This window comes from Vicia villosa, unplaced genomic scaffold (assembly GCF_029867415.1).
Source record: "Vicia villosa cultivar HV-30 ecotype Madison, WI unplaced genomic scaffold, Vvil1.0 ctg.000371F_1_1, whole genome shotgun sequence".
Taxonomy (NCBI): Eukaryota; Viridiplantae; Streptophyta; class Magnoliopsida; order Fabales; family Fabaceae; genus Vicia; species Vicia villosa.
The window spans coordinates 179,738-195,706 of NW_026705172.1; the positions used below are offsets into that span (position 1 = coordinate 179,738).

Here is a 15,969-nt window from a genome sequence, read left to right on the forward strand (position 1 = left end):
CAGATATTGAGTTAAAGATGGATGGTGGTGACGTTATTGGCCATGGAGTAATGCAATTTAACTCTGTAAGTCAATTTTCAAACAATCTTATCTTGTGGTTGTAACCCTAATTGATGGTTGATTTACTATTTAGTTATTTATATTTTTTTAGGAAGCACACGATGGGATTTTTCATGAGAGTGGTCGTGTTAACGATGACGGTGAACTGGATTTTGTTAGTGATGGATGCTTGGATAATGTTGAATATGACAACAGAGTTGTTGATGAAGATTCTGAGTTTGAAGAAGTTGAATACTATGATGAAGATGCAGAAGAAGATAATGAATTTTACAGATGTGAATACGATGATGAAGATGGAGATGATGATGGCGAATTAGATGGTGATGATTATGATGACGAGATAGGTTCCGGTTATGTTAGTGGACACGAATATTGGAATACAGATTCAAACGGCGGTGGAATTTCTGGGGAAGGATCGGAATGGGGTTCGGACAGATTGAATGAATCGATATCTTCGGAATGTGATGATGTTTCGAAGCTGCAATTTGGAAGTCTGGAAATAGCTTACACATGGTACTGTTGGTTTGCAAAGATGAACGGTTTTGCAGTCCGTAAAGGTCAAGTTATTAAAAAAAAGAGTGGAGATGTTACTCAACAAACATTTCTTTGTAACCTTGCAGGATTTAGGCAAAACAAAGTAGATAATCGCAAACGTGGTCCGAGGCACGAAACCCGGTGTGGATGTGAAGCAAAATTTCGGGTTCATATTGATATAATTTCACACCGTTGGTATGTCACAGTTTTTACCTTTGAGCACAATCATGCAATGTTAAAGGAGAAGCACTGCAGGCTGTTGGCAGGTAATAGGAAGCTTAGTAAGTCAGATAAGATGCAAATTAAGAATTTTGGGAATGCCGGAATCAAAGTAACTCAAATGATTGGTTCATTCGCTAATGTTGCCGGGGGGTATGATAAGGTAGGATATTTGAAGAAGGATGTACATAATCAAATTGCAAGACAAAGGAAAGAGATGTCTTTTGATGCTAAAGGTGCTGTCAGGTATCTTATTGATCTTCGTGTTAAAGATCCATTGATGCTTGTTGCACACACGGTGGGTGCGGATGGAACATTGCAAAACCTATTTTGGAGCGACGGTTGTAACACCCGGAAATTCGATTATTCGCTTAATTTAGACGTTTGGAGTGTTTAGTGGAATTTTTGTATTTTGGGACGATTTAGTTAGTATTGGTTCGGGATAGCGGAGTCATAGTTAGTCGAGGATTTTAATATTTTTAGTATTAGAAATATTATTAGAATAAATTTTAACGTTTTGGGAATTTTCCGAGTAATTAAAATTAAAGCGGAAAATATGAGACACAGAGTAAAAGGGGAGTTTATTAATTAAAATAATTGGGTTCAATTGTGTGTGGCAAGTAGCAAAATAGAGATTTTAATTGTTAGGCCCATTAGAATAGTTAGAAGATATAATAAAATAAATAATAAGAAGTAGTAGTAGTAGTAGTAGTAGTAGTTACTAGTAACAAAACAAGGAAAAGAAAAATCAGAACGTGAGATTTGGGGAAAAAGAGGAAAACAAGGGTTTGAGAAGAATTGTCACCGTGAGAAACTGCAATCGGAACCGGAGCAAAATTCGATCGAGAAATTCGAGCTACCTTCAATGCAATCAGGTAAGGGTGGGGTTCGAATCTTATAACCGGGATTATGATAGCTGTATGTGGGTTTAGGTTGAAATCTCTAATTTTTATGGTTTTGAAATTGTTAGTTTTGATGAGTAATCCTTGATTTGTGATGATTAATTGTGTTTGGAATTGATTTTATTGATGTTAATTTCATTTGGGGTAGAGTAACAAAAATGATGAGTTTATATATTGACTATGATATATCAGTACGAGAGGTATGTATATAGATGTGGTGTGATGATATAATGAGAAAGTGAAGTTGTGACGTATTAAAGTGCATAGCGTAATTTCATGGTCATGACGAACCGAAACCAATACTGATACAACATTACACGTTTTATAATAGCTATTAATACTTAGTGCATTCAGGTGTAGTAAATTAATGAACACTTGCTAATTAAATTATAATACAAAGTAACTCTTAGAATATAGGTGGTATTTGTTTATTATTTTGGCTATCAAAATCGAGACTGCTTGCGATACCAGTAGTTCTGCATCATCACTGTCTAGTGTTTTATCTTTCAAGTAACAGTATTGTGAGTAAATTGAGAAACTGATTTGTTTAAGTGTTTCAACCTTCAGGCTATTAATATATAATAATAACAATAATAAATAGTATAATATTTAGGAGTTAAATATTCGAATTAATGTGATAATTTAAGTTATTTTCAATTCTGATAGAATTGTAAGAGTTGTCGATAGAGTTGATAGAGTTGTCAATAGCAGTGTAGTATTAACTTAACCGAATCAGAATAAAAACATTAATACGAAGTGGAAAATATTAGTAAGTTTAGCCGATAAATTTATTGACCGAAATTAGAGGGAATTTGTCGGGGTAAGTCGGGTATATTAGTGGATAATATTGGTTGTTCTATCTTGTTAAATACATGTCGAATGCTTGAATTGCAGGTACTGTTGAGATAAGTTGATTTTGTCCCGGAATTGGACAAGTTTGGTTGTAGGCTTAAATAGCCAGAGTAGAAAGTTATTTAAGTTGCGGTTTAAGTTGCGGTTTAAGTTGTCGTTTATGTTGCGGTTGTTCTGATCTTGTTGTGATGTTATTGATTTCGTTCATGTTATCGCATAGCATTGCATTGTTTAAGTTGGCCTTGATGGCACCTGTTTAAGTTGGCCTTGATGGCACCACGTTGAAGGTTTACGCCTTGTTGTTAATGCCTCGATAAACTGGCATATGTTTAAGTTGGGAGTTCTGCTCCAAATGGTACCACATGCATTTGCATAGTTGAGTCGCATTCGATTGTATATTAAAGTCGTTGTTATTATTAAGTTGTTTGTTGAGCGTCACTTTGCTGTTTAATATAAGTTGTTGTTGCTGTTGGATACAAGTTGTTGTTGCGGTTTGATACAAGTTGTTGTCGTTATTAAGTTGTGTTGATTGAAGTGTCAGGTTGACCGATTCAATTTGCCTTGTTGTTGCATTAAGTGTTTATTAGTAGTTGTTATATGATTTTCGTACGAAGCGGGGAAATTGGTACAATTCTAATCTAATGTATTGATTATCATACTTTTGTTTATACGTTTCGATATCTCACCCCTTCTGTTTGAATGTTACCCTCTGTTGGTAACGTGTAGGTAACCAAGGAGAGTAGTTGTTATGGTTTTTAGTTCGAGTTGATGTCATTTGCTCTGATACGTAGCACTCGGGGGGAATGAACGCTTGTTTGATTTGTCGTTATTTTGAATTCAGTTCTTAATTAAGAAGTTTGGTTTTGGTTTATGTTGTTAAGCAAGAAGCTAGGTTTTACTTGATGTTTTAAAGTTAAATCCGCTGCGAAGTTATTAAATGAAGTTGATTTGTTTTGAAGACTAAATTATTGGTTAAACAAGTTTATCTTGTTTTGCATGAGTGTTATGTATCTGTTAAATGAACTTTATGCTGTTGATTTCAAGTTGAAATGTAATACCTCACGTTAAATGAAATTTTTATAACTATAATTATTATAATATTCGCTGGGTGAAAATGGGGTGTTACATTAGTGGTATCAGAGCAGGTCGGTTTATCCGGCCAGTTGTCGAGTCGTAGTTAGTTAACAATAGAGTATTGCTAATTACTTTTATCTAACTGTTGTTTATGTTGTAGTGCTTAGTTGAGATGGCTGGTAGAAACGATGTTGCGATCGCTGCTACTTTGGAGGCTATGGCTCATGCTTTGGCGAATCAGCCAAATGCTGATGAGAATGCTGGATCTCGTAGTTTAGCGACCTTCCAGAGGGAGAATCCGCCGGTCTTCAAAGGCAAGCATGACCCTGATGGCGCATTGGAGTGGTTGAAGGAGATTGAGAGGATCTTCCGTGTGATGGACTGCACCCAGGCGCAGAAGGTTCGATATGGAACTCATATGCTGGCAGTCGAAGCTGGTGACTGGTGGCTAGAGACTCGCCAGAGATTGGAAGTTGTTGGAGAAGAGATCACTTGGATTGTTTTCCGTAGGGAGTTTCTGAGGAAGTATTATCCTGAAGATGTTCGGGGTAAGAAGGAGATTGAGTTCCTAGAGCTGAAACAGGGAAATATGTCAGTGACAGAGTATGCTGCAAAGTTCACTGAGTTGGCTAAGTTCTATCCGTATTATGACGGAGCAGGTACTGAGTTTTCAAAGTGCATCAAGTTTGAGAACGGATTGCGCTCTGAGATCAAGAAAGCTGTTGGGTATCAGAAGATTCGTATCTTTCGTAATCTAGTTGATAGTTGCAGAATTTATGAAGAAGATCATAATGCACATTACAAAATTGTCAAGGATAGGAGAGGCAAGCAGAACCGTAGTACACCTTATGATGCTCCAGTTGGAAAGGGTAAAGCAGATGTGACTGATGGCAAGAGAACAAGTGGGGGAGAAGCTTCTGCTAGAGTTGTTTGTTTCAATTGCGGGAAACCTGGTCATAAGAGTAACGCGTGCAACATTGAGGTGAAGAAATGTTTCCGTTGCGGTAAGATGGGACATGCTATGTCAGATTGTAAGCATAAGGAAATGGTTTGTTTTAACTGCGGTGAAGAGGGTCATATTGGTAGTCAGTGTCCGAAACCAAAGAAGACGCAACCTGGTGGAAAAGTGTTCGCGTTGGTAAGAAGTCAGACTGATCGTGAGGACGAGCACGATAGAGGTAATGTTTCGTTAGTAATACTCCTTTAATAGCTACATTTGATGCTTGTGTTATCCGTTGTTGGGTTGTTGTTATTAGTATAAATTAATTGGCGTGTAAGGAGTTAGTATGGTTGAGTGTTGAGGAGTAGTGCCCAAAGGGTAGCAAAAACGAGAATTTGGAATCGGAGAAGTAAAGCGTGGAAGCAAAGTTAAGTATGGTGATGTCGCGTAGATTTTCGAGGACGAAAATATTCTAAGTGGGGGAGAGTTGTAACACCCGGAAAATCAATTATTCGCTTAATTTAGACGTTTGGAGTGTTTAGTGGAATTTTTGTATTTTGGGACGATTTAGTCAGTATTGGTTCGGGATAGCGGAGTGATAGTTAGTCGAGGATTTTAATATTTTTAGTATTAGAAATATTATTAGAATAAATTTTAACGTTTTGGGAATTTTCCGAGTAATTAAAATTAAAGCGGAAAATATGAGACACATAGTAAAAGGGGAGTTTATTAATTAAAATAATTGGGTTCAATTGTGTGTGGCAAGTAGCAAAATAGAGATTTTAATTGTTAGGCCCATTAGAATAGTTAGAAGATATAATAAAATAAATAATAAGAAGTAGTAGTAGTAGTAGTAGTAGTAGTTACTAGTAACAAAACAAGGAAAAGAAAAATCAGAACGTGAGATTTGGGGAAAAAGAGGAAAACAAGGGTTTGAGAAGAATTGTCACCGTGAGAAACTGCAATCGGAACCGGAGCAAAATTCGATCGAGAAATTCGAGCTAGCTTCAATCCAATCAGGTAAGGGTGGGGTTCGAATCTTATAACCGGGATTATGATAGCTGTATGTGGGTTTAGGTTGAAATCTCTAATTTTTATGGTTTTGAAATTGTTAGTTTTGATGAGTAATCCTTGATTTGTGATGATTAATTGTGTTTGGAATTGATTTTATTGATGTTAATTTCATTTGGGGTAGAGTAACAAAAATGATGAGTTTATATATTGACTATGATATATCAGTACGAGAGGTATGTATATAGATGTGGTGTGCTGATATTATGAGAAAGTGAAGTTGTGACGTATTAAAGTGCATAGCGTAATTTCATGGTCATGACGAACCGAAACCAATACTGATACAACATTACACGTTTTATAATAGCTATTAATACTTAGTGCATTCAGGTGTAGTAAATTAATGAACACTTGCTAATTAAATTATAATACAAAGTAACTCTTAGAATATAGGTGGTATTTGTTTATTATTTTGGCTATAAAAATCGAGACTGCTTGCGATACCAGTAGTTCTGCATCATCACTGTCTAGTGTTTTATCTTTCAAGTAACAGTATTGTGAGTAAATTGAGAAACTGATTTGTTTAAGTGTTTCAACCTTCAGGCTATTAATATATAATAATAATAATAATAATAATAATAATAATAATAATAATAATAATAATAAATAGTATAATATTTAGGAGTTAAATATTCGAATTAATGGGATAATTTAAGTTATTTTCAATTCTGATAGAATTGTAAGAGTTGTCGATAGAGTTGATAGAGTTGTCAATAGCAGTGTAGTATTAACTTAACCGAATCAGAATAAAAACATTAATACGAAGTGGAAAATATTAGTAAGTTTAGCCGATAAATTTATTAACCGAAATTAGAAGGAATTTGTCGGGGTAAGTCGGGTATATTAGTGGATAATATTGGTTGTTCTATCTTGTTAAATACATGTCGAATGCTTGAATTGCAGGTACTGTTGAGATAAGTTGATTTTGTCCCGGAATTGGACAAGTTTGGTTGTAGGCTTAAATAGCCAGAGTAGAAAGTTATTTAAGTTGCGGTTTAAGTTGTGGTTTAAGTTGTCGTTTATGTTGCGGTTGTTCTGATCTTGTTGTGATGTTATTGATTTCGTTCATGTTGTCGCATAGCATTGCATTGTTTAAGTTGGCCTTGATGGCACCTGTTTAAGTTGGCCTTGATGGCACCACGTTTAAGGTTTACGCCTTGTTGTTAATGCCTCGATAAACTGGCATATGTTTAAGTTGGGAGTTCTGCTCCAAATGGTACCACATGCATTTGCATAGTTGAGTCGCATTCGATTTGTATATTAAAGTCGTTGTTATTATTAAGTTGTTTGTTGAGCGTCACTTTGCTGTTTGATATAAGTTGTTGTTGCTGTTGGATACAAGTTGTTGTTGCGGTTTGATACAAGTTGTTGTCGTTATTAAGTTGTGTTGATTGAAGTGTCAGGTTGACCGATTCAATTTGCCTTGTTGTTGCATTAAGTGTTTATTAGTAGTTGTTATATGATTTTCGTACGAAACGGGGAAATTGGTACAATTCTAATCTAATGTATTGATTATCATACTTTTGTTTATACGTTTCGATATCTCACCCCTTCTGTTTGAATGTTACCCTCTGTTGGTAACGTGTAGGTAACCAAGGAGAGTAGTTGTTATGGTTTTTAGTTCGAGTTGATGTCATTTGCTCTGATACGTAGCACTCGGGGGGAATGAACGCTTGTTTGATTTGTCGTTATTTTGAATTCAGTTCTTAATTAAGAAGTTTGGTTTTGGTTTATGTTGTTAAGCAAGAAGCTAGGTTTTACTTGATGTTTTAAAGTTAAATCCGCTGCGAAGTTATTAAATGAAGTTGATTTGTTTTGAAGACTAAATTATTGGTTAAACAAGTTTATCTTGTTTTGCATGAGTGTTATGTATCTGTTAAATGAACTTTATGCTGTTGATTTCAAGTTGAAATGTAATACCTCACGTTAAATGAAATTTTTATAACTATAATTATTATAATATTCGCTGGGTGAAAATGGGGTGTTACATTAGTGGTATCAGAGCAGGTCGGTTTATCCGGCCAGTTGTCGAGTCGTAGTTAGTTAACAATAGAGTATTGCTAATTACTTTTATCTAACTGTTGTTTATGTTGTAGTGCTTAGTTGAGATGGCTGGTAGAAACGATGTTGCGATCGCTGCTACTTTGGAGGCTATGGCTCATGCTTTGGCGAATCAGCCAAATGCTGATGAGAATGCTGGATCTCGTAGTTTAGCGACCTTCCAGAGGGAGAATCCGCCGGTCTTCAAAGGCAAGCATGACCCTGATGGCGCATTGGAGTGGTTGAAGGAGATTGAGAGGATCTTCCGTGTGATGGACTGCACCCAGGCGCAGAAGGTTCGATATGGAACTCATATGCTGGCAGTCGAAGCTGGTGACTGGTGGCTAGAGACTCGCCAGAGATTGGAAGTTGTTGGAGAAGAGATCACTTGGATTGTTTTCCGTAGGGAGTTTCTGAGGAAGTATTATCCTGAAGATGTTCGGGGTAAGAAGGAGATTGAGTTCCTAGAGCTGAAACAGGGAAATATGTCAGTGACAGAGTATGCTGCAAAGTTCACTGAGTTGGCTAAGTTCTATCCGTATTATGACGGAGCAGGTACTGAGTTTTCAAAGTGCATCAAGTTTGAGAACGGATTGCGCTCTGAGATCAAGAAAGCTGTTGGGTATCAGAAGATTCGTATCTTTCGTAATCTAGTTGATAGTTGCAGAATTTATGAAGAAGATCATAATGCACATTACAAAATTGTCAAGGATAGGAGAGGCAAGCAGAACCGTAGTACACCTTATGATGCTCCAGTTGGAAAGGGTAAAGCAGATGTGACTGATGGCAAGAGAACAAGTGGGGGAGAAGCTTCTGCTAGAGTTGTTTGTTTCAATTGCGGGAAACCTGGTCATAAGAGTAACGCGTGCAACATTGAGGTGAAGAAATGTTTCCGTTGCGGTAAGATGGGACATGCTATGTCAGATTGTAAGCATAAGGAAATGGTTTGTTTTAACTGCGGTGAAGAGGGTCATATTGGTAGTCAGTGTCCGAAACCAAAGAAGACGCAACCTGGTGGAAAAGTGTTCGCGTTGGTAAGAAGTCAGACTGATCGTGAGGACGAGCACGATAGAGGTAATGTTTCGTTAGTAATACTCCTTTAATAGCTACATTTGATGCTTGTGTTATCCGTTGTTGGGTTGTTGTTATTAGTATAAATTAATTGGCGTGTAAGGAGTTAGTATGGTTGAGTGTTGAGGAGTAGTGCCCAAAGGGTAGCAAAAACGAGAATTTGGAATCGGAGAAGTAAAGCGTGGAAGCAAAGTTAAGTATGGTGATGTCGCGTAGATTTTCGAGGACGAAAATATTCTAAGTGGGGGAGAGTTGTAACACCCGGAAAATCAATTATTCGCTTAATTTAGACGTTTGGAGTGTTTAGTGGAATTTTTGTATTTTGGGACGATTTAGTCAGTATTGGTTCGGGATAGCGGAGTGATAGTTAGTCGAGGATTTTAATATTTTTAGTATTAGAAATATTATTAGAATAAATTTTAACGTTTTGGGAATTTTCCGAGTAATTAAAATTAAAGCGGAAAATATGAGACACATAGTAAAAGGGGAGTTTATTAATTAAAATAATTGGGTTCAATTGTGTGTGGCAAGTAGCAAAATAGAGATTTTAATTGTTAGGCCCATTAGAATAGTTAGAAGATATAATAAAATAAATAATAAGAAGTAGTAGTAGTAGTAGTAGTAGTAGTAGTAGTAGTTACTAGTAACAAAACAAGGAAAAGAAAAATCAGAACGTGAGATTTGGGGAAAAAGAGGAAAACAAGGGTTTGAGAAGAATTGTCACCGTGAGAAACTGCAATCGGAACCGGAGCAAAATTCGATCGAGAAATTCGAGCTACCTTCAATCCAATCAGGTAAGGGTGGGGTTCGAATCTTATAACCGGGATTATGATAGCTGTATGTGGGTTTAGGTTGAAATCTCTAATTTTTATGGTTTTGAAATTGTTAGTTTTGATGAGTAATCCTTGATTTGTGATGATTAATTGTGTTTGGAATTGATTTTATTGATGTTAATTTCATTTGGGGTAGAGTAACAAAAATGATGAGTTTATATATTGACTATGATATATCAGTACGAGAGGTATGTATATAGATGTGGTGTGCTGATATTATGAGAAAGTGAAGTTGTGACGTATTAAAGTGCATAGCGTAATTTCATGGTCATGACGAACCGAAACCAATACTGATACAACATTACACGTTTTATAATAGCTATTAATACTTAGTGCATTCAGGTGTAGTAAATTAATGAACACTTGCTAATTAAATTATAATACAAAGTAACTCTTAGAATATAGGTGGTATTTGTTTATTATTTTGGCTATCAAAATCGAGACTGCTTGCGATACCAGTAGTTCTGCATCATCACTGTCTAGTGTTTTATCTTTCAAGTAACAGTATTGTGAGTAAATTGAGAAACTGATTTGTTTAAGCGTTTCAACCTTCAGGCTATTAATATATAATAATAACAATAATAATAATAATAATAATAATAATAATAATAATAATAAATAGTATAATATTTAGGAGTTAAATATTCGAATTAATCGGATAATTTAAGTTATTTTCAATTCTGATAGAATTGTAAGAGTTGTCGATAGAGTTGATAGAGTTGTCAATAGCAGTGTAGTATTAACTTAACCGAATCAGAATAAAAACATTAATACGAAGTGGAAAATATTAGTAAGTTTAGCCGATAAATTTATTAACCGAAATTAGAGGGAATTTGTCGGGGTAAGTCGGGTATATTAGTGGATAATATTGGTTGTTCTATCTTGTTAAATACATGTTGTCATACCCCAAAATTTGCCCTCTTATAATTGTCGATGTCATCTTTTCGAATAATCGATATGGTGCAGTCGGTAAGAATTTGAGAATAAGAGTATGCGATCGAGAGGTCCCGGGTTCGAACCCCACTTCTAACTTTTCTTTTTTTATAATGTTTGTTTCTAACCTCTTTTCATTTATTTATTTATTTAAAGAAAAAATCACAAAAAATATGGTTCCTTATATTTTTATTTCTTAAGTTTTATATTAATATTAGTTCTAGTTGTATTTATTTGTAAATTTATTAGATTTATAGTTTTATTAGATTTAAAATAGGGAAAATATAATGGATCCAAGCCCATTCCTTACCCTAATTTTTATTATAAATACACAACTAACAACCCTAATTTGGGAGGCCAATTTTTTTCACCAAACAATTTCTAACCTGCAAAACACCCTAATAATCTCTTCACGTTTTGCCGTAAAATGACATCAACTGTCTCCTGGCTTTGAGCCAAACTTTTAGCCGGCCAAACCTTCACACGTACAAAAACTTCCACCCATCTCTCACATTCTGACTAACCTTGTCCTTCTCATACATTCACCTACTTGCACATGATGAAAAATGGTTTCTAATGCAATTTTCCACACAATATATTTTCTCACAAAACTCAATTTTTCTTCAAACTAATATCACCCTTGATCTAAATTAAAAACAACAACCAGGTTAACATTGAAACAGAGGTGAAAAAAAAGAGATCGAGAAAGTTGAAACCCGAAATCACCGTGATTCAATCGTTAGAGTTGTAGCGTTCTGATTCATACTGTCGTGGTCTCCACGCAACAACCACCACAGCCGGACTCCCCATACAACACACAACGGCCGCGAAACACCGTTCTGCCGGGATCCACCATCTCAATGGACGAACCTCTCATTCGACCCATGTCCATCTCCTCCGTGAGTCCACCGTAATCACTGCCGCTACCGCCACACGGTGCAATCCAACAAAAGCAATATCACCGCCAGAAACAGCCGCGCGTGACGCTCCCTCCGACGTGCTTCGGTCAATGCCACACCGATCTCCGCCACCTATTCAACAGCAACAACCGGGCCACCGTCGATCCACAATCACCGGATATCAACTCCACTTCCGTCGGCCTCTTCCTTCATAGGGCAGTTTGTTTGTCTGTTTCGAAAAGAGCAGTACGTGCTATCACAAGGTAAATGATCTTTATATTTTCTTCATGTAATTTCAATAGTTGGCCAATAAATTAATCTAAAATAACCGTGAGAGAGAATGAAACTTAAATTTTAGTTTGTTTTGATTTATGTCTATAGATAAATCGATAGTATTAAAAAAATATATAATTGTTGAGTAAAGTGAATGTTTAATATTTCTTTTTGATATCTATGCATTAATTGGATAGTATTAATTACTAATTTAAAGTATATCAAATTAATAAAAGAGAGTGAAATAATTTATTAAGATTTTTTAAGAAGATGGTGATGGAAACGTGTGACGCTGGAAATGCATGTGTCTTGTTTTTTTTTTTTTTGGTTATTAATTTCTTTTCATGTGTTATTAGTATTACCATTGTTATTTGAATTATAGAAAAACAAAAATACAAAAATATTTTAGTCTTCTACGTTTTTTTAAATCTAAAAAATAAAAATATGCTATATTTAATCCAAAAAAATCAATTAATTTACTAAAGGTTTCAACCATCTTATTGGTTGCGATGATTAGTGTTTTTTTCTTTACCAATTTCGTTATTATTTGTAATCAAACCTATTGATTACGAGAGGTAACGATAAAATTAAATAATTAAAAATTAAAATAACATTTATTCTGCTAAATGGTTTTAACCAAAGCTATTGGTTACGATGATTAGCATTTTCCCTTTATCAAAATTCGTTATTATTTGTAATCGAATCTATCGGTTATGAGAAGTAATGATAATTAAAATACGCACATTTGCTATTCGCGATAATCAATCTATCGATTATAGTGGTTAGCAATCCTCCCTTTAACCCGTTAGCCATGGTAATCAAACCTATTGATTATTGCGATTAATGGTACAAATTAAAATCAGGGTTGTACGCCCAAACCTTAAAACACACTAAACCACGACACTACAGATTTCAATCACTGCGATGTTCACAACTACGATAAGGTAATTCAAAATACCTTCGAATATTCGCATTTCAAAACAACTTCAAATACAAAATTCTAATTCAAGGCGTACAATCCTGTGCCCGAACTACGTTGACTCTGATTCTCCATAAGGAGATACGTAGGCACTTGGCAACAAGGCGAGTCCCCCCTCTTCCAAACTCTAATCATGTTCAAATAATTAGCCTTTAACTCTATTTACTGTCTGTCATCTTTCTTTATCTTTTGCCACAAACCTTCATCTTTGCAATGTTAACCTTTAGGAAAGGGTTGAGGGTGCCTAACACCTTCCCTCGACCTGAATATAGTATCTTACCCCGATCTCTCAACTGCGTAAGGTTTCCTATTCGACTTGGTAGAATAGGTGGCGACTCTCTAAACCTTTCAATTTTTAGGCAGGTTGCTACACATGTCGAATGCTTGAATTGCAGGTACTGTTGAGATAAGTTGATTTTGTCCCGGAATTGGACAAGTTTGGTTGTAGGCTTAAATAGCCAGAGTAGAAAGTTATTTAAGTTGCGGTTTAAGTTGTGGTTTAAGTTGTCGTTTATGTTGCGGTTGTTCTGATCTTGTTGTGATGTTATTGATTTCGTTCATGTTGTCGCATAGCATTGCATTGTTTAAGTTGGCCTTGATGGCACCTGTTTAAGTTGGCCTTGATGGCACCACGTTGAAGGTTTACGCCTTGTAGTTAATGCCTCGATAAACTGGCATATGTTTAAGTTGGGAGTTCTGCTCCAAATGGTACCACATGCATTTGCATAGTTGAGTCGCATTCGATTTGTATATTAACGTCGTTGTTATTATTAAGTTGTTTGTTGAGCGTCACTTTGCTGTGTGATATAAGTTGTTGTTGTTGTTGGATACAAGTTGTTGTTGCGGTTTGATACAAGTTATTGTCGTTATTAAGTTGTGTTGATTGAAGTGTCAGGTTGACCGATTCAATTTGCCTTGTTGTTGCATTAAGTGTTTATTAGTAGTTGTTATATGATTTTAGTACGAAGCGGGGAAATTGGTACAATTCTAATCTAATGTATTGATTATCATACTTTTGTTTATACTTTTCGATATCTCACCCGTTCTGTTTGAATGTTACCCTCTGTTGGTAACGTACAGGTAACCAAGGAGAGTAGCTGTTATGGTTTTTAGTTCGAGTTGATGTCATTTGCTCTGATACGTAGCACTCGGGGGGAATGAACGCTTGTTTGATTTGTCGTTATTTTGAATTCAGTTCTTAATTAAGAAGTTTGGTTTTGGTTTATGTTGTTAAGCAAGAGGCTAGGTTTTACTTGATGTTTTAAAGTTAAATCCGCTGCGAAGTTATTAAATGAAGTTGATTTGTTTTGAAGACTAAATTATTGGTTAAACAAGTTTATCTTGTTTTGCATGAGTGTTATGTATCTGTTAAATGAACTTTATGCTGTTGATTTCAAGTTGAAATGTAATACCTCACGTTAAATGAAATTTTTATAGCTATAATTATTATGATATTTGCTGGGTGAAAATGGGGTGTTACAACGGTGAGAGTCAAAAGAATTATGAACTGTTTGGTGATGTGCTTGCTTTTGATGCTACATACAAGAAAAATAAGTACAGGTGCCCATTTGTTGTTTTTTCTGGTGTTAATCACCATAACCAGACGATTATATTTGCTACTGCCATAGTTTCAAATGAGGTTGAAGGGACATATGTATGGTTGCTGGAGCAGTTTTTGGTTGCAATGAAAGGTAAGACACCTTTATCTGTAATAACGGACGGTGATGTTGCTATGAGAAATGCAATCAGGAAAGTCTTTCCCAACAGTTACCACAGGTTATGTGCATGGCATCTCCTACGAAATGCAATTTCCTACATTAGCAATCCCAATTTCATCCCTGTTTTCAAAAAATTAATGCTTGGTGATCATGATGTTTGGAAATTTGAGAGTCTGTGGAATGAAATGTTAGATAGGTTTGGGTTAGAAGATAATAATTGGATCAATGAATTGTACCAGAAAAGGAAGATGTGGGCAACAGCTCATATTAGGGGAAATTTCTTTGCAGGAATAAGAACGACATCACGGTGCGAAGCATTTCATAGTCATATGGGACAGTTTGTACACTCGAAGATGAATATGACTGATTTTGTTAAGCAGTTCCATAGGTGTGTGGCATATTTTCGATTTAGAGAGGTTCAAGCTGATTTTGAATCCCAATATGGACAGGCAGTGTTGCATACCAATCTTAGGGCGCTTGAGAGGTCAGCATCAAAGCACTGGACAAAAGAGATATTTGAAATGGTACGATCTGTTATGAGAAAGGTAACCTTAACATCTGTATTAGATATTCAAGATATGGCATCAGTTACCATTTATGCAATGACAAAATACAAAGACGAAGGGCATGGATGGCGTGTTTCCCACTGTCCATCGAATAACGATTTCAGATGCTCGTGTCTTAGAATGGAATCCATTGGGATTCCTTGTGAGCACATTGTTGCTGTGATGTTTTATCTTAATATTGTAGAATTTCCTGAGAATCTTGTGTTGAATTGTTGGTCATTATATGCGAAGGAGTCTATTAGTGGAAGTTATGAAGATGGTTCCCACTACTGGGATTCACATTTGGTTGCTAGACACGCTACTTTGGTGAATCTTAGTAAGGAGGTCGCTGACTTGTCATATATGGATGTTGATGATTACAAAAAATATTTAGAATATCTGACTACTGAACTTTGTAGGCTTAAATTGAAGTGCAACAATGAAGATGTTCCAGATAACATACATGTTGAAGAGGAGTTGGTGAATATACTTAACCCTTCATGTTCAAGAAGCAAGGGTTGTGGACCAGGTACTGTTGGTACATCAGAGAGACGCAGGCGGACACAGACGTGTGGAATATGCGGTGCAGCTGGTCACAACAGAAGATGTTACCCTACTCTTGGATCAGATGGAGAGCCTCCTGCAGATAGTTCTTTACAATCAGCATCTGTAAGGTTAAGTAGTGACTATGGATTTTCAGTTTGAAATTCAGTGAAGTGATGAAGCAATGCCAAAATGATGTTATGTTGCTTGTTTGGCAAGGAAGGTGTCTGTTTCTGTTAAGAATGGGAATGTGCTGAAGTAAGAGGTGGTATTTGTAGTTTATTGTATTGGATAATATAATTGGCATTTATACTGATTTTGTAATTTTGGGTGATGTGTTGCAAATGTGGGATTTGTTTTGTAATAGGCATTTGGTATGCTTATTGTAACAAACATTGTGCCTTGTTAATTAGTTTTAATATATCTATGGCTGGAAGTTGATGTAACTGAAGAAGTGAATTGCTGTAATTTTATCCTAAAGCA

The 15,969-nt window shown here is 35.8% G+C and overlaps 1 protein-coding gene across 1 annotated transcript; it reads left to right on the forward strand.

Moving 5' to 3' along the window:
* Nucleotides 1-14,148: 14,148 nt before the first annotated feature.
* Nucleotides 14,149-15,648, forward strand: LOC131627606 (protein FAR1-RELATED SEQUENCE 5-like). The gene has a single exon (XM_058898446.1). The coding sequence runs from the start codon at nucleotides 14,149-14,151 to the stop codon at nucleotides 15,646-15,648; it is 1,500 nt and encodes a 499-aa protein (XP_058754429.1).
* Nucleotides 15,649-15,969: the final 321 nt, after the last annotated feature.

What these genes read in the sequence shown, in the direction of transcription:
- LOC131627606 (XM_058898446.1), top strand. Translation starts at nt 14,149, where the DNA reads ATGGGGTGTTACAACGGTGAGAGTCAAAAGAATTATGAACTGTTTGGT.